The sequence below is a fragment of the Lithobates pipiens genome, unplaced genomic scaffold (assembly GCF_037356315.1).
Source record: "Lithobates pipiens isolate NorthernLeopardFrog02 unplaced genomic scaffold, aLitPip1_a1.2 Scaffold_8, whole genome shotgun sequence".
In the NCBI taxonomy this organism is placed as follows: domain Eukaryota; kingdom Metazoa; phylum Chordata; class Amphibia; order Anura; family Ranidae; genus Lithobates; species Lithobates pipiens.
The window spans coordinates 499081800-499109246 of NW_027507903.1; the positions used below are offsets into that span (position 1 = coordinate 499081800).

Consider the following 27447-nt stretch of genomic DNA (forward strand, 5'->3'; position numbering starts at 1 on the left):
AGCAATTAGGGGAATGGGACAAACCATTTAAAAAGAGAAGACCAAAGGCTTTTTGGCCATACTTCTCTTAATGGGTTACAGAAGTGCACTTATCGGTGCACTCCTGTAAACATATTCAGCCGACAGCGGGCTCAAGTACGCTGTCATCCGATATCACAGAGCTGGCGTCCAAGCTCTGGGAGGGATCCCGAAAATGTCAGGGTCCACCCAGATGCCTGACTGGCAGCTAACTCAGCGCACCACTGAGAGCCTGAGCACGCCACTTCTGCCCCCTTCACAGCCCGGAGCTCTAGTGAGCGCTGGAGGGACTAAGCAGAAAGCTGGTGACTGAGTCTCTGCTCACTGAAGACCAGAAACTGAGCAATCTGTGATAACATGATCACTCAGTTCTTGGTCTTAGAGCCGGTGAGGGCCAGCTGCAGCCAGATAGGCAAGTATAGATTTTTTTTCTTTATATGCCCCACTTCTTTAACACTGACTGGCGATTACAATGGCCAGCTCTTATGTAAAACCCTTGTCCCAAAAGGAAAAAAAAAAAATTGCCATAACTTCTTATAAATTATGAGCTGGAGTTTGGCTTCAATTGGTTAGTGTATCTTAATCTGCTAGTGCAGCTAACACTCCCCCCTCCGCCCAGACTGAAAATGCTGCTGTCCAAAGGTGCCTCCCTATGCTCCAACAGCAGTGGGGGCACGCAACACAGAAGGTGTGTTACTGCCCAGATCACAAGGTGAAAACAGAGTGGGAAAGCATAAAAAGGGGGAAAAAAAACAAACAAATGCAACTACCACATCTAATGATTGGATGAACTGCGCTCTATTACATTTTTGGTTTTAATACTGCTTTAATGAGGAAATGAATATATGATTTTACATCTTGACCATACATGCACTTCAAGCAAAGCACCTGGCTACTGAAGCGATCACACTAATCCTTAGGATCAGAAGTATCAAGCCTTAATGAAAGGTGAACTGGAAGCTGGATGTGATAGAGGGCTCAGATCTGGAAGCTACAATGAGCAGGCTTAACCCTAAACACTGTACACACACAGTGAGGGCAGGCCAACCAAGAGACCCAACACTGTTTAAGGGCAAGAGGAGACCCGGAGGATTAATACCTTCCTGGTAGAGGCATTGAGAAGCTTAAAGTGAAAACTAAACCCATCAATGTAACACATAACAAATAAAAAAAAAAAAAAAGTTATGTGCACGTGGAGGGAATGTAACTGTGCTCTCAACCAAACCACCAAATGTCTGGTGTCATAACTGATCACATGTACAGAATCATGAAAGATCAAAACAGAGGCTAAGATGGCAGCAGTCCTGGCTTAAAAAAAAAAATAGGAAGGTTTAGTCCCTCTAATGTATGATACAAGTGGATGAGGCCTATGGGTAGATTAGAGGGTATGAACGGGTAGGGTCAGACCTGGAAGCATTGTATTATCGGTATAACATCTGAGCAAGGAACACCATGCAAAGTACAGTAACTCAGAGTTAAAGTGGAACTAAACCCTCTATCCTTTTCAGCCAAGGAAGCTGCCCCATCTTGGCCTCTGATCTGCAACTACCATGATGCTGCACATTTCATCAGTTATGACTTCAGATATTTGATGGTTTGACAGTTTGGGTGACCGCACAGGCCAATGTGACAGTTACATAGCCAGGAACGTAACTTTTTTTTTTTAAACAGTTAAATTGATGGGTTTAGTTCCACGTTAACACAGTCAGACCATGATTAGGCAGAGTTCTGGTTGCTATGGATACTGCACTTTTCAATTGCCACTTTATTGTTTTCAACCAAGTCTACTCATGATCTGGGTGATGTCTGTAGGGAGACCAAAGCTCACCCCACATGTTACAATCTGTCCATGAAAATTCCTTTTGCTCTACGAATAACTTTACACATCAAGGGCCCACCTAATGGCAAAGAAAATGTTAGACAGGTCCTCATATTACATAATAAAATGTGTGGTGAGCTTATGTTGTAAAAAGGAACAAAGTACTTAGTGTAAAGTATTACTCTTAGCCACCAATCAGAATCAAAAGGCATACAGACTGTTGGTTGCTATGGCTACCACATTTCTCAAATGCTATTTTACTATTTTTTAGGCTAAATCTCCAAATGATCATAGCCTCTAATGATCAGGGAAAACTTGGAGGCTGCCCAGGGTTTGGGGAGCTTTTCTGAACACTATAGGCTGCCCGTGATCAGGGTGAGGTCAATGGCGAGAATAGAGGCTGTGCATGATCAGGGTGAAGTCTGTGGGGGAGATCAAATACTGTCCGTGATCAGGGTGAGGTCTATGGGGCAAATAAAGGCTGTCCGTGATCAGGATGAGGTCTTTGGGAATAACAGAGGCTGTCCATGATCAGGGTGAGGTCTGTGGGTAGAGTGATCAGGGTGAGGTCTGTGGGGAGAACAGAGGCTGTCTGTGATCAGGGTGAGGTCTGTGGGGAGAACAGAGGCTGCCCGTGATCAGGGTGAGGTCTGTGGGGAGAACAGAGGCTGCCCGTGATCAGGGTGAGGTCTGTGGGGAGAACAGAGGCTGCCCGTGATCAGGGTGAGGTCTGTGGGGAGAACAGAGGCTGCCCGTGATCAGGGTGAGGTCTGTGGGGAGAACAGAGGCTGCCCGTGATCAGGGTGAGGTCTGTGGGGAGAACAGAGGCTGCCCGTGATCAGGGTGAGGTCTGTGGGGAGAACAGAGGCTGCCCGTGATCAGGGTGAGGTCTGTGGGGAGAACAGAGGCTGCCCGTGATCAGGGTGAGGTCTGTGGGGAGAACAGAGGCTGCCCGTGATCAGGGTGAGGTCTGTGGGGAGAACAGAGGCTGCCCGTGATCAGGGTGAGGTCTGTGGGGAGAACAGAGGCTGTCCGTGATCAGGGTGAGGTCTGTGGGGAGAACAGAGGCTGTCCGTGATCAGGGTGAGGTCTGTGGGGAGAACAGAGGCTGTCCGTGATCAGGGTGAGGTCTGTGGGGAGAACAGAGGCTGCCCGTGATCAGGGTGAGGTCTGTGGGGAGAACAGAGGCTGTCCGTGATCAGGGTGAGATCTGTGGGGAGAACAGAGGCTGTCCGTGATCAGGGTGAGGTCTGTGGGGAGAACAGAGGCTGCCCGTGATCAGGGTGAGGTCTGTGGGGAGAATAGAGACTGCCCATGATCAGGATGAGGTCTGTGGGGAGAACAGAGACTGCTCGTGATCAGGGTGAGGTCTGTGGGGAGAACAGAGGCTGCCCGTGATCAGGGTGAGGTCTGTGGGGAGAACAGAGGCTGCCCGTGATCAGGGTGAGGTCTGTGGGGAGAACAGAGGCTGCCCGTGATCAGGGTGAGGTCTGTGGGGAGAACAGAGGCTGCCCATGATCAGGGTGAGGTCTGTGGGGAGAACAGAGGCTGCCCGTGATCAGGGTGAAGTCTGTGGGGAGAACAGAGACTGTCCATGATCAGGGTGAGGTCTGTGGGGAGAATAGAGACTGCCCAGGATAAGGGTGAGGTCTGTGGGGAGAATAGAGACTGCCCAGGATAAGGGTGAGGTCTGTGGGGAGAATAGAGACTGCCCATGATAAGGGTGAGGTCTGTGGGGAGAATAGAGACTGCCCATGATCAGGGTGAGGTCTGTGGGGAGAATAGAGACTGTCCGTGATCAGGGTGAGGTCTGTGGGGAGAATAGAGACTGCCCGTGATCAGGGTGAGGTCTGTGGGGAGAATAGAGACTGCCCGTGATCAGGGTGAGGTCTGTGGGGAGAATAGAGACTGCCCGTGATCATGGTGAGGTCTGTGGGGAGAATAGAGACTGCCCGTGATCAGGGTGAGGTCTGTGGGGAGAATAGAGACTGCCCGTGATCAGGGTGAGGTCTGTGGGGAGAATAGAGACTGCCCGTGATCAGGGTGAGGTCTGTGGGGAGAATAGAGACTGCCCGTGATCAGGGTGAGGTCTGTGGGGAGAATAGAGACTGCCCGTGATCAGGGTGAGGTCTGTGGGGAGAATAGAGACTGCCCATGATCAGGGTGAGGTCTGTGGGGAGAATAGAGACTGCCCATGATCAGGGTGAGGTCTGTGGGGAGAATAGAGACTGCCCATGATCAGGGTGAGGTCTGTGGGGAGAATAGAGACTGCCCATGATCAGGGTGAGGTCTGTGGGGAGAATAGAGACTGCCCATGATCAGGGTGAGGTCTGTGGGGAGAATAGAGACTGCCCATGATCAGGGTGAGGTCTGTGGGGAGAATAGAGACTGCCCATGATCAGGGTGAGGTCTGTGGGGAGAATAGAGACTGCCCATGATCAGGGTGAGGTCTGTGGGGAGAATAGAGACTGCCCATGATCAGGGTGAGGTCTGTGGGGAGAATAGAGACTGCCCATGATCAGGGTGAGGTCTGTGGGGAGAATAGAGACTGCCCATGATCAGGGTGAGGTCTGTGGGGAGAATAGAGACTGCCCATGATCAGGGTGAGGTCTGTGGGGAGAATAGAGACTGCCCATGATCAGGGTAAGGTCTGTGGGGAGAATAGAGACTGCCCGTGATCAGGGTAAGGTCTGTGGGGAGAATAGAGACTGCCCGTGATCAGGGTGAGGTCTGTGGGGAGAATAGAGACTGCCTATGATCAGGGTAAGGTCTGTGGGGAGAATAGAGACTGCCCATGATCAGGATGAGGTCTGTGGGGAGAATAGAGACTGCCCGTGATCAGGGTGAGGTCTGTGGGGAGAATAGAGACTGCCCATGATCAGGATGAGGTCTGTGGGGAGAATAGAGACTGCCCGTGATCAGGGTGAGGTCTGTGGGGAGAATAGAGACTGCCCGTGATCAGGGTGAGGTCTGTGGGGAGAATAGAGACTGCCCATAATCAGGGTGAGGTCTGTGGGGAGAAGAGGCTGCCCATGATCAGAATAACATCTGTCTGGGGACTGAAGACTGTCCATGATCAGGGTGAAGTCTGTGGGGAGAATAGAGGCTGACCATGATCAGAATAACATCTGCCTGGGGACTGGAGGCTGCCCATGATCAGGGTGAGACCTGTAAGGAGATTGGAGGCTGCCCATGCTCAGGGTGAGGCTGTTCATGTCAGTGTAAGGCCTGAAGGGAGACCTGAGGGTTAGAGGCCCTTGAGCCATACATGAGATGGGTGAGGCCTGCAGGGCTCCCTATGGCAGTATGTGTGTTAGGGGTGGATGAGGCCCTCCTGTGGGGAGGCTGTGTAGAGGACGGATGAGGCCTGGGTGTGTAGAGTGGAGGCCGCACGTGACCCCCCCCCCCCGGAATGACAGCCGCCCCCCTTATCTCTCCTCTTACCCTCGCGCCGCTCTCTCTCCAGTGTTGGGCTGGTAATGGCGCGCGGCAGGGGGCGGACCGGCGGCTCCTCCTCTTCTCTGGCACTGTGTATTGGGGGGGCGGATAATAGTCCCGTCAGCTCTGGCTGGGGTGCGCTACAGCACTTGGAGGTCCAGGGGGGCTCGTCTGCTCTTGTGCTGGGGAGATTCTTCACCACCAGACGGCCACCACCATCTTACATTGGAGGAGGGGGGTGAGATACTCTGTTCTGGCAGCTGAGGGGAGGGGGCGTGCAGTGCGCATGCGCCAAACGTCAGGGAAGGAGAACGAGGCCGTAGCATGGCCGGCTGGGCATGACGGGAAATGTAGTACAGCCTCCTGTGTGACTATTCGCCTGACTACACGGCTCGGACTACAATCCCGGCATACTTTGCGCGGGACATTCCATTAACATTGACAATTCTTAGCAAACCCTTCTCTAAACGGTACAGACATCACTCTAATCATTCAGAACGTCTATATAAATGACAGCGGTGTTATTACCAAGTTCCAGTTAAGCAGACAGCAGGCTTCCTGCAGTGGCTGATGGGAAAGGTAGTCCGAAGATTGCCGGCCTGTACGGCATCAAGCGCGGACAGAACTACATTTCCCGTCAGAACTCGCGGCCCTGTCACAACGGTTTAGAAACAAAATTATTCAAAAGTAAAAAAAGAACAGATAGTTTCCCAAGAATATACAATCTAACAGACAATGGAATGTAAAAATAACAGAAAAACAACGTTTTAATATCGCAATAAATCGGAGGTCTCATCGGGCATTTGCGCGGACAGCCGCGGAGGTCCTGTCACCTTGGAAGCTCAGCAGCAGATTATAGAAATATCCAGCGGGGATGAATAGTTTGCTTTGCTCGTTGGTCTCGTCACTTTAGCAGCAAAAATAGGCGGAAGAATCAGGTTTGGTATTATTTTAGTAGCGATTTATCGCCGAAGATTTTATCAGGCATCTCCGAGGACAGCCCCTGGAGAGCCGGCGGGTTCCGGTTGGGAGGTCTACTACTAAGATGGACGCTCCGTTGGCGGTAAATTCAGGTAAAAATGAAAGTTGTTGTCCTGGCTGAGGTGGAGGAGAGGTGATCTGGGGGTTTGGGTGTGAGGGATCAGGCAGGACTATAGGCACTCTCCTGGAGGGAGCACGTGTCTCTTCATGGGGGAGTCTGGACATGTGCAGCCTGTGATAGAGACCACTACTTGCCCTCGTCCCCCACCCCGGAATATTATTTTACTAGCCAAGTGAATATTAAAAGATTACTCCCCTTACAAAACAAAGATGTATGTTCAGGTGGAGTCACAGATTTGGGGGGCAGGAACCACCAGGTCCCCTTTTCACTTTCCAGTTGCATTCCTCATAGAATAAAGTAGGAGGGGGCCCACAGGTGGAGTGCTAACCTAAAGCTTATAGTTTCCATATATGTGTCTGCTCTACCATGTACTTCTCTTTACAAAGTATCCTGTTCTCTCTGTATTATTTCCCTTAATTGAAATACCTGGTGTGCATGTCAGTATCTCTTCTTCCTTATTTCAGACTGGGCACATCCATCCATGATTGGTCAGTTTTCTGGCTGTGCTGGAAGAACAAACGTCTTTCCTCCAATGGCCAACATTTTTGTTGACGCCCCCCCTATCCCTGCATATCTATTCACTGAGAAGATCAGTGTACTGCTGTTTCTATCCCTCTTGCGGACACCCCCCCCCCCCCCTCATATCTATTCACTGATAAGATCAGTGTACTGCTGTTTCTATGCCTGTTGCTGACACCCCCCCCCCATATCTATTCACTGAGAAGATCAGTGTACTGCTGGTTCTATGCCTGTTGCTGACACGCCCCCCCCCCCCATATCTATTCACTGAGAAGATCAGTGTACTGCTGTTTCTATGCCTTTTGCTGACAACCCGCCACCACCACTGTATGTATTCACTGAGAAGATCAGTGTAATGCTGTTTCTATGCCTCTTGCTGACACGCCCTTCATATCTTTTCACTGAGAAGATTAGCGTACTGCTGTTTCTATGCCTCTTGCTGACACCCCCCCCCCCCTTATCTATTCACTGAGAAGATCAGTGTAACTTCTCCTTTAGGTTACTTTCACACTGAGGAGTTTTACTGGCGTTTTTGCACTAAAAATAGCGCTTGAAAAGCGTCTGTAAACTGCCTCTTCTGCAGCCCCAGTGTGAAAGCCTGAGTGCTTTCACACTGGGGTGGTGCACTTGCAGGATGGGGAAAAAAAGTCCTGCAAGCAGCATCTTTGGGACGGTGTGGGAGCAGTGTGTACACCACTCCTAAACTGCTGGCATTTTTAACCTTTTATGCAGCCGATATAACAGCGGTAAAGCCCCATCTCCCCACCCCAAACCCCCCCGCCCCAGTGTGAAAGTAGCCTTAATGTGGAATGTATGTTCCCTGCTAAAGAACATTATTTTTATCAAGTTGTTATGGGTAAAGTTCTTCTTTTAGTAATAAGAGAAGTACGTGTATGACCTCCCGATGAAAGCTGCGGTGCAGTCGCCAATCCTTACCTCAATGTTTTTATATGCGGCCGCTTGCACTTTTTGTAAATATTAACAGTGTGCACAGCACAGCTTACTATGTATGCTATTCAGCCAGTAATAATTCATGATATTCCCAAATATTTATGAAAACAAAAGTAAACATTACCCTGCGTGCCAGAAATTATATCTACAATTTTCAAAAGTTTGTTAAAATGCACATCAAATTCACATACAATATGTATTTGTATATTACAGACATTTATATAGCTTTGATAATTTACACAATGCTTTATATCCACATCAGTTCCTACCCTCAAGGAGTTTACAGTCTAAGGGCCCTATCTCATACATACATACACACACATCCTAAGGTCAGCTTAGACAGGAGCCAGTTAACCTACAAGCAGGTCTTGGAGTGTAAAAGGGGGACTGGAGTACCTGGAGGAAACCTAAGCAAGTGGAGGCAGAACATGCAAATGCAGATGCTGTCCTTATTGGTATTTGAACTAAGGACCCTGGTGCTGTAAGGCATAAGCATGTGTTTTTATTATAATTTTTTAATAAAGAGGACTTAAAAGCTGGGCATTTAATAAAATATATCATACAAATCAATGGCCATAAGTAGGGATGAGCTCAAGCGTGTTCGCATTGGAACACGTGCAGAGCCTGCCAGGAAGTCGGCGCAGCGCTGCCCTAATCACAGGCAGTGAGACATTGCCTGATCTCTGCAGCTGCACATCGGGGCAATGTCTCACTGCCTGTGAATAGCGCAGCGCTGCGCCGACTTCCTGGCGGGCTCTGTACGTGTTCCATGTGAACACGCCTGAGCTCATCCCTACCCAGAAAGGGTGAAAACAACATATAAAGGGAGATTTACTAAAACTAGTGCATCCAGAATTTGGTGTAGCTGTGCATGGTAGCCAAACAGCGTCTAACTTCAGCTTTGACAATAAAAGCTGGAATCTGATTGCTTTCTATGCGGAGCTGCACCAGTTTTTTCACCATGTAGTTTTCGTAAATACGCCCCACAATGTTAATTCTAGTGAATGGTCTCTTTAAAATTAAGTTTTATTGCCCACTGCAGAAAGTTCCGTTTATAGAGTATAAAACCTAAACAAAGAATTTCTCTTATTTGCTCTGTGATAACCGAATAACCTGCTAATCTTCCTATTTCTTGCAGTGGCTAGTCTATGGGGCCCATACAAAGACATCTGGCAGACAGTGGATAGCGCCTTGTTGAAGAGACAGCCTGAAGCCGTGCATGTCCTGGATATCTTGTTAAAGAAGCACAAACCTGACTTCATCTCCCTGTTTAAAAACCCAGTATGTTTTTCATGTTCCCTATTAAAGCAAAACCTTATATGCTAAAGATATGGAATTCAGCAAATTTAGGTTTATCATGGCCCTTTGTCTGCCTCTGTTTTGTAGATATTGAAATGGGTCATTCCAAGGTACTTGCTTAAATATTTTCTAGTAAGTGCTTAATTAAAAAAAAAAAAAAAAAAAAAGTACACCCTCACCACCCCTCTTAGACTTATGACCTGTACACACAGTTGGAAATTCCTACGCAAAAGGTCCGATCGGATTATGTTGTTGGAAAATCCAGTCGTGTGTGGGCTCTATCAGACTTTGTCCGTTGGAGCTTCCACACGTACTCAGATCAAATTACGAGATGAAAGCTTTTGGCAATTAGCCTCTACGTAGTCCCGTTGTACGCAACAAACGTCACCTTGTTCCAAACAATCGAATTTTCCAACAACTTTGTCCGACCGTGTGTATGCAACACCAGTTTCAGACAAATCAGATGGATTTCTTGGTCGGAATGTCTGTGTGTACAGGGCAGAACAGTTCTCCTTTAAAATCTTGGTGTAAAACCCCAGTTCAGGGTATGGGGATGCCCTATACCATGTAGCTCTTCTGCGGCACAAGGTACATGTGTGATGGCATTTGTTTTAAAAAGCATCCAAGTAGGCATACACCCGCACTACAGTGCACCACAATATATGATATGCGTATGCAACTTTTGTATGTGCATTGGGGTGCTATTGAAAATGAATGGCAATACACTGATGCTAGGTTCACACCTTCGCGTTTTTGCGGCCTGTGTTTGCGTGGGCACAGTAGCCCATTTAAATGGGCTTCCGTGTCTGCATTTCCCGCAGAAAAAGCTGAATGCACCTTTTTCCAAACGCGACCTGCATTGACATTGCATGGTCATTTTGATCATGTGATTTCCCTGTGGTTCCCGCACCCTCATATGAGCTGTGTTTTTACATGTTTGAGGAGGGATTCCGAATAAATGGCATCCCTGCACATTTGCACTGTGGGGGGCGAGAATTGCTGCTATTCCTGCACCTGCAGCCACATGCATAGGTGTGAACCTAGGGCAGTGATGGTGAACCTTGGCACCCCAGATTTTTTTGGAACTACATTTCCCATGTTGCTCAACTACATTGCAGAGTGCATGAGTATCATGGGGAATGTAGTTCCAAAACATCTGGGGTGCCAAAGTTTGCCATCACTGACCTAGAATTACACTGTGCATTGCACGTGGCTGCAATAAAGCAAGTGATATTGTGGTGCACTAGGTCTGAACAGGCATGTATATCTTGGATTTTAAAGAAGTATAGCCATAGCTCTTTTGGCTGTACTTCTCCTGTGGATCACAGGAGTGCAGTTCGTTCTGCACTCCTGTTCATTCTCAGTAAGCCTCTGAGTGCCTGAGCCAGCCGCTCCCGCCCCTTCACAGCTCAGCGTTCCAGTGTGCTCAGGGGGCCCCGAGCAGAGAGCGGCGACTGACAGTCACCAGCTCTCTGCTCAGGGAGCTCTGAGAACTGAGCAATCGGTGGTGTTTAATCATTCGGTTCTTAGTGTTAGAGCCTTGACAACTCGAAGTTTCAGCTCCCTCCATAAATGTTCTATATGATTAAGGTCTGGAGACTGGCTAGGCCACTCAATGACCTTAATGTGCTTCTTCTTGAGCCATTCCTTTGTTGGCTTGGCAGTATGTTTTGGGTCATTGTCATGCTGAAAGACCCATCCATGACCCATCTTTAGTGTTCTGGCTGAGGGAAGAAGGTTCTCATCAAAGATTTTACAATACATGGCCCCATCCATTGGCCCCTCAATGTGGCAAAGTTGGGTCTGTACCTTTAGCAGAGAAACAGTCCCAAGGCATAATGTTTCCACCTCTGTGCTTGACTGTAGGAATGGTGTTCTTTGAGTCATAGTCAGCATTTCAAGACACTGGAAAGATAAATGTATTCACTCTTTTGTTAAAAGGTATACAAGTGATCCTGTGGTGACAGGATTACTTTAAGCCTGTCTTGAGATCCACAAACCACTGTCACACTGCAGAACAAGGCAGATGACAATGCTGTTTGGTGGTTGCAATTTCCTGCATCGTCTGCTTCCTCACTTGACAGAGATGATGGTGCTTACATATTGGCCAGTAAGCTGGTTGGAGGTGACGCTGGAAGCTGCAATAAGAAATTTTGGTTTTCCTGAATTGGCTGTGTGGTGCGACAGCAGTGTGAATCACAAGACTGGTATATGTAATATAAAATATAAATGTATATTTACCTGTTTGCCTTGAATTTGGCTCAGAATGCTGTCATAAGTGGTTTAAAGTGGTGATAAACACGCACATTTTAACTTACAGTATCCATTCTTTCTGTATGTGGATGATGGCACTGTAATTATTTTAATTAAATAAAAAAATCGATCTACAGCTGTCACATGACCCGCCCTTTCCCAGCCTGTCTGCAGGGAAACATAAGCAGGAGGGGTTTCTAGTCCTCTGCTGCTGGGCACATGTTTAACTCCTTGGTAGCGGCTGCCCACAAATATGCTGCTAGTGGGTGCGTATTTGCGTGAATTGCTGAGTATGCTCCCTCCCAACAGTTACCGGAGCCTAACCGAAAGCTGGCAGTGATCAGGGAGTTTTTAGATCACGTGACAGCCAATCACGACGGTCACATCTTAAAGGGCCGGAAGGCACTGGCGTGAAAAGGTTAAGGTAAAAAAACAGCCTTTGGAATATAGAGTAAACAGAAATAATCTCAAACTCTTTTAAATTGTCATATATATTTTTAAATTGTTATCATTTTTCGCCAATAACATGATGTGGGTAGATTTCTGCCAGTCACAGGCTGTGTCGCACCCCTCCAGCCTGGGTCTTAGAATAAGGGGGAGACGAAGCCTCCGTAAAATTTACATGTAATACCCCACCCCCATGTTTTTTGTCTGTTAGTGGGCATGGGGAGAAGCAAGTAAGTGGGCTGCCATTTGCCACTATGTAATCGCCCACATGTGTGACTACAGTCACATGGGCTGCTCAGATGTGGTAGGGCGGAATTGCTCAGCATAGAAACTCACTGATAACTGAGCATGTACAGAGTTGCCACTACAACTTCAAAATCCTTAGCTGACCTGGGGGCAAGAACAGAAGGTGAACAGGATCAACCAGTTTTTAATACAGAATACAAATCTCATAGTAGCTGAGTGAGTATGAACGGCATGGAATACACAATTTTGTTTTTGTTTTTTTATGATGTGGGTTTAATTTTTTCTTTGCCTAGGATTATTTTTTATTTATTTTTTTCAGCCAAAAAGTCACCAACAACATGAAAAAATCCAGAAAGCCAGCACAGAGGGAGTGGCCATTAAAGGCCGACAGGGGACTCAGCTCCTCCCAGAGTCTCTCATCAAGGAGGCCTTCATCCTCAGTGACTTGTTCAATATCGGAGAAGTGGCAGCTGTGGAGCTTCTTTTAGCTGGTGAGTGATGAGTCTGGCATCAAAATAAGCTTCATAGCTCTAAATAATGATAGGGGAACTGCACAAACAGAACAAACAAGTCAATTATTAAATAACATAATTTACAGTGCCTTGAAAAAGTATTCATACCCCTTGAAATTTTCCACATTTTGTCATGTTACAAACAAAAACGTAAATATATTTTATTACTATTTTTATTTTTTTACAAATATGTGAAAAGTGTGGCATGCATTTTGTATTCAGCCCCCCTGACTCAATGTAGAACCAGCTTTCGCTGCAAGTCTTTTGGGGATGTCTATACCTGGTTTGCACATCTAGAGAGTGACATTTTTGCACATTGTTTGCAATTTTCAAGTCTTTCCACAGATTCGCAATTGGATTTAGGTCTGGACTTTGACTGGGCCATTCTAACACATGAATATGCTTTGATCCAAACCATTCCATTGTAGCTCTGGCTGTATGTTTAGAGTTGTTGTCCTTTATCACTTTCCTTCCACTTCGCAATTACGTGACACTTTTTATTGGTCTGTCACATAAAATCCCAACAAAATACATTTACATTATTGGTTATAACATGAAAAAATGTGGACAGTTTCAAGGGGTATGAATACTTTTTCAGGGCCCTGTATATGTTAATCAAATAAAGCTTTAGGAAAATCCAAGATGAAATGCATAAATGGGATGTACTATTACTAATCAAAATACAACCACCCGCACTCTTTGTGATACCCAAATATCAGCAGCTGCCACAAAAACCTAGAGTGGCTCCAAATATAAGTTCATGAAACCCCTGAATAATGGGGTACAGTGCTGCACAAATAATTATAAAAATAAAAACAAAACTTCAAAATAAAAAATAATAATAAAAACATGCAAAATAATATTCAAGTGCAGTCATCCAGCCCAAAAATTGAGTCCAATGCTTAGACCATTCTCAGTGCCACTCCAAAAAGTTTCTGTAGGGTTGGAGATCATGCTGGTCTGACTCAATTGTGGGTCAATGGTTGGGGCGGATAGGATGAGTTTACTTCCGATGCTTTCTGCCCCACTACACCAGAAGGTGGGTTAGTCCTTCTTTTTTTTTTTTTTTTTTTTTTGGGGCCTAGGCTGCTGCCATTGGCTAAGGCCTTGGGGTCGTTTCCACATGTACTAGTAGAGGTAGAAAATCAGGGAGCATCCAATCTCCAATGAAATGCAAGTTGAGAGGAAAATTTAAAGTGGTTGCAAACCCATGAACAAAACAAACAAATTTTTTTTTTATAACGGCTTACCTGTCAAATCCTCTTCTTGGCATACATCACTGGATACAGTGCAGCATAGTAATAACTATGTGGGTATATAGGCCACCTTTAGGTGATTGACACTGGCACACCCTAAGACAGGAAGTTCACTCCCTATATAACCCCTTCCATACCAGGAGCACCTCAGTTTTTGTAGCAAAGCAATATACATGTATCCAAAAGTGGGGAGGGACATCTGTGTCCCATGCTGTACTCCAAGAAAAGGATTTTACAGGTAACCTGTTACAAAAATTTCATTTTCTTTATCATACATCACGGGACACAGAGCGGTATAGTAATAACTACGTGGGATGTCTCAGAGCAATGCTATCAGAGGGGAGGGAGACGCCAACAAAGCAGGGGGCCATCAGACTTGAGGACTTATACTGCTGCTTGCAGCACCCTGCGCCCTAAGGTGATATCCTCATGCCTTTTTACATCCTCCTGATAGAATCTAGTGAATGTATGGACTGAAGACCAAGTTGCGGCCTTGCAGATTTGAGCCATGGAGGCTTGGTGATGCACTGCCCACGAAGCGCTAACAACCCTGGTGGAGTGTGCTTTGATTTGAAAAGGTGCAATTCTCCCCTTCAAACCATAAGCCTGAATAATCACTTGCCGAATCCACTTAGAAATAGATTTCGACACTGCCTGTCCCTTTCTAGGACCTTCAGGCAACACAAACAAAGCGTCAGTTTTTCGGATCTGAGCAGTCGCTTTCAAGTAGACTTTGACTGCTCTTACTACATCAAGAGCATGTACAGACTTTTCTTCCCTAGAACAGGTTTCTGGAAAAAATAAAGGTAGAACAGTATCTTGGTTCAGATGAAAACCTAACACCACTTTTGGCAGAAAACTAGGATGAGGACGTAACACCACCTTGTCCTTGTGAATAATTAAATATGGCTCTTTACAAGAAAGAGCAGCCAACTCTGATATACTTCTTGCAGAAGATATGGCAACCAGAAAAACTAGCTTCCTTGTCAAAAGGATCAAGAACGTATGTTGTATCGGCAAAAAAGGCTGCTTTTGTAATACCGACAAAGCTAAATTCAAGTCCCAATGATTCAAGGGTGCCCTAACCGGCAGATTAAGCCACGTTACCCCCTATAGAAAGACACAGACCAGGGAATGCAAATCAAGTGGTCATTGAAACAATACCGACAAGTCTGAGACCAGACCCTTGATGGTACTCAAGGCCAGCTTCATCTCTACCCCTAATTTCAGAAAAGCAAGAATTCTACCTATGACATGCTTCCGTGGATGCCATCCCCTGGATTCACACCAGGAAACGTATGACTTCCAGACTCTGTAATATATGACTTGAAGCTGGCTTTCTTGCATTAACCAAGGTAGATATCACTGACCCAGAAAGCCTGCGATTCTTCAGAATGTGGGTTTCAATAGCCAAATCGTTAAATTTTGTAAGGTAGGATGGAATACAGGTCCCTGCGAGAGCAGGTCTGGAGGTAGTGGTAGGGTCCATGGGTCTCCTACCGCAATCTTTAAGGTCTCTGCATACCAAGATCATTTGGGCCACGCCAGGGCTACAAGGACCACCGGCTTCCTTTCCTGCTTGATCCTGGGAAGAAGCCGGAGTAGCAGCAGAATAGGAGGGAATGCATAAATCGGTGAGAACTGTACCCCAATTGGCCACCAACACATCTGTCCCACGTGCGAGTGGATCCCTTGTCCTTGACACAAAGTTGTCCACTTTCTTGTTCAATCTAGCTGCCAAAAGGTCTACATCCAGGATCCCCATGTTTGGCATATGAACAGGAAGATGTCAGGGTGAAGAGACCATCCCCCTCGGGAACAACTGCTGGTGGCTCAAGAAGTCTGCCTGCCAATTCTCTATTCCTGGAATGAAGACTGCCAACAGGCAAGGTACATGCTCCTCTGCCCAAGTCAGGATATGGTTCAACCCTCTTTGGGCTGCGTGTCTCCTGGTACTCCCTTGGTGATTGTTATAGGCCACTGCTGTGGCATTGTCGGATTGGATCCTGACAGGACAATTCTGCAACCTGAATGTCCACGCCCTCAGTGGCAAGCGTGCCGCACAGATTTCTAGAATGTTGATGGTCAAGGTCTTTGGACTCTTTCCCTTGGACAGTCGCTTCTTCCAGGATGGCTCCCCAGCCCAAAAGACTGGCATCTGTTGTTACCACCTTCCATGTAACTGGTAAGATGGATTTCCCCTTCTGCAGTTTTTTTGGTTATCCACCACAAACAGAGATTTTGGCGCACCTTTGGAATCAGACGCATTGGGAAATCTAAGAATTTGACCTTTTTGTTCCAAGCAGCTAGGATACTGTTTTACAACAGTCTTGAATGAAACTGAGCATAGGGAACAGCTTTGAATAAAGCCACCATCTTCACCAACAGCCTCATGCAAAGGCGAATGGAAGGATCCTTCTTCGCCCTAACCACCTGGTCCAGGTCTTTTATGGTGCTGATCTTTGCCTGGGGAAAAAATACCCTTTCCTGGGCTGTATCTATGATCATACCTAAATACTCCAGCCTTCTTTGTGGCTTTTGCAGGAAAAGAGAAGAAGGGGGCGCCTCTGGGTGTAGATTTTTAAAAGGCAATTTATTCACAGGTAAAACAAACAGATGATGCACTCACATTTTCCAAGGCATAAAAAGGCATGTAGAATACAAGGGGGGCGGTTTTTTTCATCTGATTTGTCCGTCACATGGGATCCGGTCCGCGGGTGTCATCAGTGATTGGCCTGATGAAAGAGCACGGTCGTCTCTCCTCCTCGACCCGAACGCTCAGGAAACGCGTCGCCCGCCGTGACGTCACAACCCCGCGACCCGCGTGTCACCGCTAACCAAGCCTCGCTTTGGAAACGCATCCTCTGCGTCCACCAAGCCGGCATTTCTTAACAACAAACTCGTGGTAACGCCAGGAGAGGACAACATGACACCCGCGGACCGGATCCCATGTGACGGACGAATCAGATGAAAAAAACGCCCCCCTTGTATTCTACATGCCTTTTTATGCCTTGGAAAATGTGAGTGCATCATCTGTTTGTTTTACCTGTGAATAAATTGCCTTTTAAAAATCTACTCCCAGAGGCGCCCCCTTCTTCTTCTCTTTTCCTGCAACAGTCTAGGAGCCTGGTTTCAGCCCCCTGTGGTGGCAGCCCTGCATTCCAAAGTCCCACTCAAAGAACGAAAGACACTTTCACGGGACTTGAGAACTAAAAGTTCTCATTCATATTATCGCCCAATATAACTTTATACAGACAGCCCTTTGGAGTATATTTTTTTCTGATCTTTTGCGCCTCTACTTGTCGTGTTCTTTGTGGCTTTAATGAAGATTTCTCTAGGATGAGAATCCAACCTAGGTATTCTAGGTAGTTTACTGTGCTGAGCACGCTTTGGTTCAAGCGGGCTACCGACCGGTCTATCAGCAGCCGGTTGTCTAGGTATGCTAGAACTGTCATACCCTTAGCCCTTAGTCTTGCCAAAGGAGGGGCCAGAACCTTTGCAAAAATCAGTGGTGCAGTAGCAAGACCAAAAGGCAAGGCTACAAACTGAAAATGGTGTCTTATTACCCAAATCGCAGATATTTCTGGTGATGGGGAAAAATAGGTACATGCATGTATGCATCCTTTGATTGACGCCAGTAGTTCTCTTTGTAGGATGGAGACTACAGACTGGATTGACTCCATGTGAAAAGAGCGAATATTCGGGAATTGATTTAGATCTTTGAGATCTAGAATGGGCCTGACATCTCCATTTAGTTAAAAAAATAAAAATAAATTCCAGTGTTTCTAGAGCAGCATAATGGGGATGAAGGCACCCATGTTGTCGATCACAGAACAATGCTGAAACCAACAGAGGTCCGACGCGTTTCAAGGTTGTTCAAAAGTATTAAACCTTTTCCTCAGGGGCTCATGATGCATTACATTCCCATCTATGGACATTACAAAAAAGAAGACCATAGGTAACAATAAATAAACAATATACTAATATAGGTACAATTTGTGATAAAGTAACAAATTAGATTATAACATATAATCTACCCAGATATTGTTGTGCGTTGCATAAAACCTGGTGGAGAGATGTCTGCCGAACAGGACACAGACCGCGACCCACCTTGAGTACAGTTAGTTTTGGCTGTTTTTACTGTGCACCTCCGGCCGCCATCGGTGGGTCGCGGTCTGGGTCCTGTTCGGGATCCTGTTCTGGAGAAGAGCCTTTCATTGTGAAATGCAGTTTCTATTAATACAAAATGAATTGCCAGTGCACTTGCATAAAAAGACTTGGAGAGCTCACAAACTTCAGGAAGTGCTGCTGTATGTGCCCAGCAGATTGTAACCTCACTGAAAGTGGAGGTACTGTGTGGAAGTTATCACACTGGAGTAACTCTTAAGCTGCCCATACATGGATAGAAAATCATCCGTTTTGACTTGTGTACAACCAGACAGTCGGCTTTTTCCCAATTTAGTGCCGTCAGCTATAACTGGAAACACTAATCATTATTCTGCTGGAGGGGAAGGCCCCACCAGCAGAACACGATAGCACTATGGGTGGGATTCCCCCATCCACACTGACTGCTGATGGGAATATCGAGCAATTTTCATTCCTTCCACCCATGATGGAAGGAAAGAAAATTGTATAACCTATGGGTCTGCCTTATGTGGCACTTATGTTAAACTATCTGGAGTGGCACTGAGCACAATCACAGCATTGGACTCATTGTTAATTGTACTGGATTATTGCACATATATTTATGCATGTTTTATTTATTTTTATTTACGTTTTTATCTTTAATATTATTTGTACAGCACTGTATGCAATTATTCTAGAGATTTAGTGTTGTCTGCAGCCTTATTTCTATCAGCTAAACCCTACAGGCCCTGATATAAAATTGACTCCTGGCTCATATATTGGTAATTTGCTTGGAGACATGACAAATTTTATGGTACTATAAAATGCTTGGAAACACGTTTTAATATGCCTATATTTTACCTTATTGGGTGCCCACCATCAACCTGCTCATTTTTCAAATAAAATCTTTCTTTAGGCCCAGTACTGTCATCATGGGGTCTCTATGCAATGCAGGTATATGGTGCATGCAGACTACCGTACAAAGCTTCCTGAAAATATCACAGTACCCTGCTTTAGACGTTCTCCCTAGAGCCCTCATCCCGATACAAGCACTGCTTGCTCTTGAGAGGGGTTATACAAATATCAAAATGCCTTTCCTTGATGAGTGGATTTCAGTTTGGAGGAGTGGGTGTTACCCAGGGACACTGAGCCTCCATGATTGAAAGAACTGAGATACAAAAAAAATGAAGGGGATTGGGCCAGGGACATTAGGGCTGGGTAGGAATGGCCTTGATGATGCTAGATATCTTTCAGTCAGGAAATAGGATAGGCTTTATCTGACTTGCTTCTGACGTACACGTGTGCAGTAAAAGTAGAGTAAGCAATTTTGGTAATGACAATGCCTCCTGCGTATAAGTGTGATATCCTGGTACAGGTGTAAAAGATGACACCACAACAATAGGGAATGCTTCGAGCTTTGCTGTCCTCTAGGACTGGGGATTTGCTAAAGCCACTACAAAAAAAAAAAAAAATAGAGGGTGCATCATCCAACAGCATTTATTTAAAATCAACAAGAATAATTGTAATCATTTATAGCCCAGTAGTCCTGGACTTGGCATGCTCCAGAGTGCAGGGGGACCTCACCAGGATCCTTTATGTCTAACACATTTCAAAGGTAACCCCTTCTTCATCACGACCGAGTTGAGTAGACCTATGAGGGATTTTAATTCACGTTTGTATTATTTTTGTTGATTTTAAATAAATGCTGTGAGATAATGCACTAGGCTGGTGCGCCCTCTTTTGTTTGTGGTAGTAAGCAATTTTGTTACAGGAGAGAGGAGCTTGTACAATTGTACAAGACTGAAGGCCAGAGTTGAGCTTTTAAAAGCTGGTCCGTGAACACAGTCTAGTCTACTGCCCACCAGCAACATAATACCGTGCAGTGTTTTTTTCTTTTTCTTTTTTTTTTCTTTAAATGTTTCAGAGCTTGCATATAGTTGTGCATTCCAGTGCTTGGCATAGCAGTATTCATTAACAGGTTCTTTTATGACAGAATGAGAGATCAGGATTACTAATTGATGCAATGCATGTGGAACTATTAAAGTGTATGTCCATTCAACTAATGAATTTATCCTAATTACACTTTTGGTCTTGTATTAACAAATAGAAAGCATTTTGTTATAAATATTCAGTAGGTGCAAAAATACATGTTGATCCTGCCAGAAAGTCATTAAACTCATGACTTCCTGTTTTGTTTTATTTTTGCACAGAAATATCAACTAGTGTTCTTATTCATTTCCAGTGAACTGTAGGACAATGCCCTTGCCCGTTATTGGTAAAGGAATGTGTTTTGTAGTCCCAACACAGTTTAAGTCCTAGGGTGACAACATTGCTCCTCGTCCATAAATATAGTACAGCAAGCGAAAGCTGTTACCCTAGGACAAGAAGTGTGTTAAGTCGAATCAGTTGGTATAATGAAGGCGGGAGGGGGAGGATGACTGAAAAATGACAGCCGCTACCTTCATATAATGACTGGTGAGGTGCAGTAATCGTGTGTGTGTGTGTGTGTGTGTGTGTGTGTGTGTGTGTGTTTGTTTTTTTGATGTTTAGAAGGATAACTACTAAAAATTCAGTTCTCCTTGAACTATTCAGCTATGTTTGTTGCACTTCAAATGAACATTTGTTATTTGGAGGCTGTATTTTTAACTGGAGGTCCACTTTAACAAGAAAATATAATTTACATTTATTCAGTTAACCCGTGCTGATTCTTTTAGAGTTTTACTTGCCCACATTAACATGAACTTGCACCTGTGCAGGAGAACACCAACAGCCTCACTTCCCTGGTCTGACACGTGGACTCGTTGCTGTTCTGTTATACTGGGATGGGAAAAGATGTATTGCCAATTCTCTAAGAACTCTGATCCAGTCCCGGAAAGGGAGGACTTTTACTTTGGATCTCAGGTACTTTGTAGTTTTATTTGAAAGCTCTCATTGTGTAATAAAGCTTCATTATTCATATTATATAACCATTACTTCTCATATTGGCATATATTGTCTACACTCACGTTTTAGCCACTCCCCACTGTACTTTTTTTTTTTATGTACTCTTTTTAACCACTTTGTGGTTAAAATTTGAATATTTGGCTATAGAACTACTTAGCCTCAAGAGTAAGACCATAATATATTTTCTAAAATAACTTTGGGTATTTATATCTTGCAATGAAGGGGAGTTGGGACTTTAAATGAAGCACCCGAAGGTGCCTCCATCCCATTAATGAATAAAAAAAAAAGCAGAGTTGGAACTTTAGATGAAGCAATGGAATAGTGAAGGTAAGTTACAATATAAAATATTTTATTTTCTAACTTGCCTCCACTATTCAATTGCTTCATCTAAAGTCCCAACTCCTTCTTTTTTTTTTTTTTTGTATTTATATCTTAGTTATAGGTGAAGCTCTAAATTCCTTTACAGCTCACGAGTTTAGAATTTAACTGTAAATGAGGGATCTCCGTGATATCTAATATGTGCTGTGAAATTAGTTTTTTACATTTGTGTTTCTATGTGTGTGGGATGGAAGTGCATTTATTTATTTTTAAAGCTAGTTTGGCTGTACTTCTCCTGAAATCCGCTCTCTGCTGACATCACCAATGTCAGTCCAGGCACCGCGTCCTCCCGACAGTGGGAGTCTGGATCTGCTACGTGCCTCGACTAACATCCCACTCAGCCTCTCAGTGAGTCGCTGAGAGCCTGAGCCCCCTCCACAGCCCAGCGCTCCAATGAGTGAGGAGGGAATAGAGCAGAGAGCTATGATTGACAGTCCGCAGCTCTCTGCTCATGGAGCTCTGAAAACCATGCGATTGGCGGTGTTTGATTGCTTGGTGTTTAGTGCAGAGGTGCCGGGAGACAGATGTTGCGTTCACCTAGGTATGTATAAATAAAAGAGAAGTAAAGGAATCTTCTTTTTTTTTTTTTTTTTTTTTCTGTCCTTATTTAATTTATTTCACATTTTAACACTTTATTATTTTCAAATAACTTTATTTTTATCTGAAGTGGACAATCAAGTTCCTCCAGCATTGGCATAGGGTAGGTGACTAATACTTTTTATGAAAATGTCAGGGTCTGTTGGACCTATGTTTCCCTTGCCCTCTGCTCCAGCAGATTAGGCATAGGACTGTGCTTGGTCTGCTGTTTACCTGGCTTTTCTATCAAGATTTTGACAGCTGTGAACTGGGAATGCTCAGAAATGCTGCATTTCTGGGTTCACACTGAAGAGATTGGGGAAGAAATAGGGAGTGGCACATGATGGAAGGACAAGGCCTGTAAGTGGTACTGATCTGCAGCAGAGAAAAATCAAGCCTCCTGCTTTTCCATACAGGGCTGGCCTGGAGAAAAACTTTAAATGTCATGCTGGGTGTAATGTGCCGCTCCATCCAAGCACCCTGTATTGATTATCTAATGGTTTTCCTACGGAAGGCCCAATTTACAGTCTTCTCTTCTCTTTCACAGTCCAGAGGTTGTGGCCATGACAACTCATTTTGTCGATGATCTCATGGAGAGCGGGCTGACTCAGAAGATCCTCACCCTGGTTTCTCAGATCAATGTGAACAATGAATTTGATAAACTTCAGAAGGAACGAGGGCTGGGCAATGAGAAACATCGAAAGGAGGCAAGTGAACTGCAGAACTAAACAAGATCACTACTGCTTGAGAAATTACTTCTATGTGCTCTAATATATATGTAAATATGTATTTATTTTTGTGGAGTGTTAGGCTAAATTAACCCTTTCCAGCTGTAGGCAGCTGACCCTTTAAAAGTTCATAAGCTGGAGACATTGCATGGGATTTGTGTGATTTACTGTAGTTGTCAGTGATTATGTCATCAGAAGCCTGTTCCACCAGTTTCCAATCATAAACAGTGACTGGAAGTCAGTCTTACCTATATTCTTATCACACACGTTCCTGGAAAACAAGGCTTGTCAAAAGTGGATGCTCTAACGATTACCAGCTGGGCCCTGGAAACATCAAGAAAGTGTATAAATTTGCCAGCACACCAAGGATCTACAATCACCGTCCAAATGCTTGTATTTCAGAGAGATCACATCAGAGATAAGTGCAAAGTTTCAGAGTTGCGCAGTACCCCTTCGTCAGGCATGTGATAAATAGGGGTGCACCGAATGTTTTTTTTTATTTTTTTATTTTTTTTGGAACTGATACCGAAAATGAAAATTGCACCAGGCCAAAAACCGAAATTGATACAGAAAAATCACTGATACTGAAAGTGACTGTTTTTAAAAATATTTTTTTTTATGGTACAGGAGATGGTCATAGACTGGTGACATGGTAGAGGAGATTACTAAAAAACAACTATTTGATAGTGATGGACTTTTTAGGTATAGACATAGATTTTTTTTTTTTTTTTTTAAAGAATAATTTTAACAATATTTTATTTCTAAAAATAAAGAAACTGTCTGGTATGGTCAAGGTACATCACAATTTACACACATGACTCATATATTCCCATTTTGTTATCATACATATATAACCTGGGGACAAATAAAACGAGCCAAAAACACACTGTTTTGTAAATTCTCTTTTGTAGCATAGATGACTCAGGGATGCTCTACATGTTACGCGTTCTCTAAAACGCTTCATCAGGAGCTTATTACGTTTTTATTCCCTATGGGTAGCCGAGGAAACGTCTCTACAAAGATAAGGGTAGTAGTGTAGCCTTTAAAAGGCATACAAGATATAGAACAGGAAACTCCAAAAATGAGGAAAGGGGGGAGGAAAAGATTGGAAGCCGTGATTTTTATAATCCTCAAGGCGGTTATGCTCCTCCCTTTGCAACCGTCCAGGGGCACCCCAATAAGGGGGAAGGGTTATGTCCTGGTCGGTAATTATAGATAACTATAGAAAAAAAACCCAGACCTTAAGGTATATACAGAGGATGCTCTCTCAGAAATTTACGGTCAAAAGGAATGGAAAGGGGACCTTTCCCATGTTTTTAGCCACACACCCAGCAGCCCCGGTGTGTGGCTAGAAACGTGGGAAAGGTCCCCTGTGTTTTTGGCTCTTTTTATTTGTCCCCAGGTTATATATGTATGATAACAAAATGGGAATATATGAGTCATGTATGTAAATTGTGATGTACCTAGACCATATCAGACAGTGTAATCATTATGCTCTGAGACACTGAATGTATGTTTCTTTGTTTTTAGAAATAAAATATTAGACAGATTTTTTTTTTTTTTTTTAAATAATAATTTTATGCCTAAAAAAAGTCCATCACTATCCACAAATAGTTTTTTATTTTTTTTTTGTTTGTGTTTTTTTTTTTTAGTAAATTCAAATATTGGGACACGAGGCATGTTTACTATGTAGTGTATCCTCAGGACCACCCTGTGTTAGATACGCACCAAATTTAAATGGTACAGGAGGTGGTCAGAGACTGCGGACATGATACAAGAGATCAATCCAGCCTCACCAGTGCCCATCAGATGCAACCAGCCAGTGTCCCCATTGCAACCTGTAAAGGGAGAGGAGAGCCGCCGCTGCCTGTTTGATTACAGCGCCGGGAACATCATAGCTTTCATTTCAATAGCTGTGTGTTCCACGCTGCGTGTCGTCACATACAGCCCCTCCCCCTTGTCTGGGCACTTTAGTAGGCAGATCACCTGTCCCAGGTTTGAACGGGTGATCTGTCTATCAAAGTTCCCCAGACAAGGGGGAGGGGCTGTATTTGACGGCACGCAGCGGGGAGCACAATCAGGAACACAAATCGGATCACGCCACGTATGCGTGGTGCTAGCAACCCGGAGGACGCCTAGCTATGGGGTCGCCCTCACCACAGAAACCTGTGCGCCAGGAGATCTAAGGAGAGGTGAAAGTGTGACAGCCGTGAAGAAGCCATGAGGGCGGAGAAGAAACCGAGAGAAGAAAGGGGGAACTAACAGATTTAGAGTGATTGAAAAGGGATTAAAAATAAAATGGGCAAAATTGAAGGAAATTACAACACTGAAAAAAGGTGGAAGGGGAAAAAAAGGAAAGAAAAAAAAAAACCCACACAAAATAAAGTTGTGGAATGGGAAAAATAAATGGCACAAAACCATGAAAATAAAATATGAAAAGGCATTTTGGCTCCTTCATGTCTTCATCTCTCCTCAGATGTTTACACAGGCGTACGGGTTTCCGTGGTGACAGCAGCCCCGCAGCTAGGCAGTTTTACCCCGCCGTCTGGTTGCTAGCAGCTCGGCACACATTTGCGGCATACGTGGCATGTCCACCAGTTCCTAACGACTGCGAGTTATGATCAGGTGCATCTGGCTGATGTGCCAATTGGCAGAAGATTTAATGATAGGATCTATACGGACTATATCCCCCTTACTATGTAATCCATTTTTGGTGCTTGTTACACTTAGCTCTGTCACATCAGCCAGATGCGCCCGATCATAACCCGTGGTCGTTAGGAACTGGTGGACATGCCACCGAGTCACAAGGCTGGCTGCCAATCGGAGCCTGACGCGCATGCATGCCGTGCTGCTAGCAACCAGGCGACGGGGGAAAACTGCCTAGCTGCAGTTTTTTCCTTCTGCCTTTTTTCAGTGTGTAATTTCCTTCATTTTTGCCTTTTATTTATTTTATTTTTTTTATTTTTTTCATCTCTTTTCAATCGCTCTAAATATGATAGTTCCTCCTTTCTTCTCTTGTTTCTCTGTTTCCTCTCCGCCCTCCTGGCTTCTTCACAGCTGTCACACTTTCACCTCTCCACAGATGTTTACACTGGCGCACAGGTTTCTGTGGTGAGGGTGACCCCGCGGCTAGGTGTCCTCCCGGTTTGCTAGCGGCACGCAGAAGTGGCTTGCTCAGATGTGACATGACCACTGGGCCCTAACGATCGGGTGCATCTGGCTGATGTGTCCGATTGGCAGAAACTTTAATGATAGGATCTATACGGACTATATCCCCCTTACTGTGTAATTAATTTTTGACGCTTGTTATACTTGGCTCTCACCATTAGCTTTTTGAAAATATTTTGGCGGTATTTGACATCCTGGGATCCTGCGCAACTCCAAAATTTTGCACTTATCTCTGTGATGAAATCTCTCCAATAAAAAAACTTTTGAACAGTGATTGTAGATCCTTTGTGTCCTGTTGAAAATATATACACTGTCTTGGGAGCTGTCCGTGACAGAGCGGTCACATCGCTGGGGGTCCCAGCGCAGAATGATTGCTCCAGCTGTATCTATTAATGTGGCAGCTTGGCGCTAAGCCCAAAAACAAATATTTAATATATTGCAGCTTACTAGTCCTAAAAGTGTAAGTTCACCCTAGTGCCTGACAGCAGGGGATCGTGGGACCGGGGGTCCAGCGTAAGGTCACCTTTACAGCTAGTGTGCGCTGGCTGTGCAAGAATCGCGCGCGCGTGTGTATGTATAAAATATTATATAAATTTTTTTTTTTCTCTAATTGGCTGCTGGCACCCAGTGATCGATGATCTTCCCCGAACACAGCTCAGCCCATTTTGACAGAATGAAATTGATTCATTCAGTGTGTATTGTTGTGATTGGCCACAGCTAATCACATGGTACAGATGGGCTGTTGTTGGCCCTGTTTGCACCATGTGCTCACTCACTAATCACAGTTAACACAATTGTATACAATGAATGGCATGAATCAAAGCCATTCATTGTTTATGATTGTCATGTGAGCTGCTGTGATTGATTTCAGCAATCACATGGTAACGGCAGCAGGCTGGTACACTGATCAGTCATTGGCTGTGTCTGGTGGACACAGCCAATCCACTCTGAATGTCAAAGGTCCCACCCAGCTGTCACTTGAAAATAGGCTGGGCTGGGTAAAAGTGTTACATTTTTTGATTTACATTGCTGAAAGTACGTTCACACCATATGCGGTGGGGCTGCGTTGGGCAGCTATTCCAGTGCAGTACCACTGCATGATGAGGCAAAATGATCTGTCTTTTTTTTTATCCGCCAAGTTCACACCATTGTGTGCAGGGTTTTTTTTTTCTTTCTTCAGAGCCACGCAGTATAAAATAAATATATATATATATATATATATATATATATATATATATCAGTGGTGTTTATAGCTTTTCTTTTTTATATATATATATATATTTTTTTTTTGTATTGATTGGGCACTTGCTGTGCAACTATCACTGATGGTAGTTTTTGGATTTTGTTATTTAGGTGACAGACCTCATCAAGGAATGCCGTGAGTCTTTGGCAGAGAGCCTCTTCTCCTGGGCCTGCCAGTCTTCTCTACGTAAAGATGACACCTTGCTTCTGATTGGATACCTTGAAAAAGTTACCGTGGAAGCAGATGGCACACTGGACAGCGTAAATCTGTACCTCCTTATGGCTCTCCTATACTGCTTGGATGTGGGCTTTTTGGAGCATGGGACAGAAGATCGTGATGGTATGACCACACATAGTTTGCTGCCTCCTGGTTGATGTGTTTTATAGTTTTTATGTTAAAAATATTTTATTGCTTCATTGAGAGCTA

General features: G+C 44.6%; 2 protein-coding genes across 10 annotated transcripts in view; one reads left to right on the plus strand and one right to left on the minus strand.

Annotated features, from left to right (window-relative positions):
• CNOT4 (CCR4-NOT transcription complex subunit 4) overlaps positions 1-5554 on the minus strand; it is a 179390-nt gene extending 173836 nt beyond the window's left edge. For 3 of the 8 annotated variants that reach the window (XM_077469204.1, XM_077469202.1, XM_077469201.1), the window contains exon 1: positions 5282-5553. The gene's annotated coding sequence lies outside the window, so the exon portion shown is untranslated. Of the gene's footprint in view, positions 1-1846; positions 1917-5281 lie in introns of all 8 variants that reach the window. The other 5 variants (XM_077469200.1, XM_077469198.1, XM_077469206.1 and 2 more) reach the window with 3 other exon arrangements.
• Positions 5555-6107: 553 nt separating this feature from the next.
• NUP205 (nucleoporin 205) overlaps positions 6108-27447 on the plus strand; it is a 133404-nt gene continuing 112064 nt past the window's right edge. The window contains exons 1-6 of one of the 2 annotated variants that reach the window (XM_077469197.1): positions 6108-6348; positions 8986-9128; positions 12412-12583; positions 20742-20886; positions 22430-22589; positions 27132-27360. In XM_077469197.1, coding sequence (XP_077325323.1) covers positions 6321-6348; positions 8986-9128; positions 12412-12583; positions 20742-20886; positions 22430-22589; positions 27132-27360 — 877 coding nt within the window. In that variant the 5' untranslated portion in view covers positions 6108-6320. The remainder of the gene's footprint in view (positions 6349-8985; positions 9129-12411; positions 12584-20741; positions 20887-22429; positions 22590-27131; positions 27361-27447) is intronic. The other variant, XM_077469196.1, reaches the window with a different exon arrangement.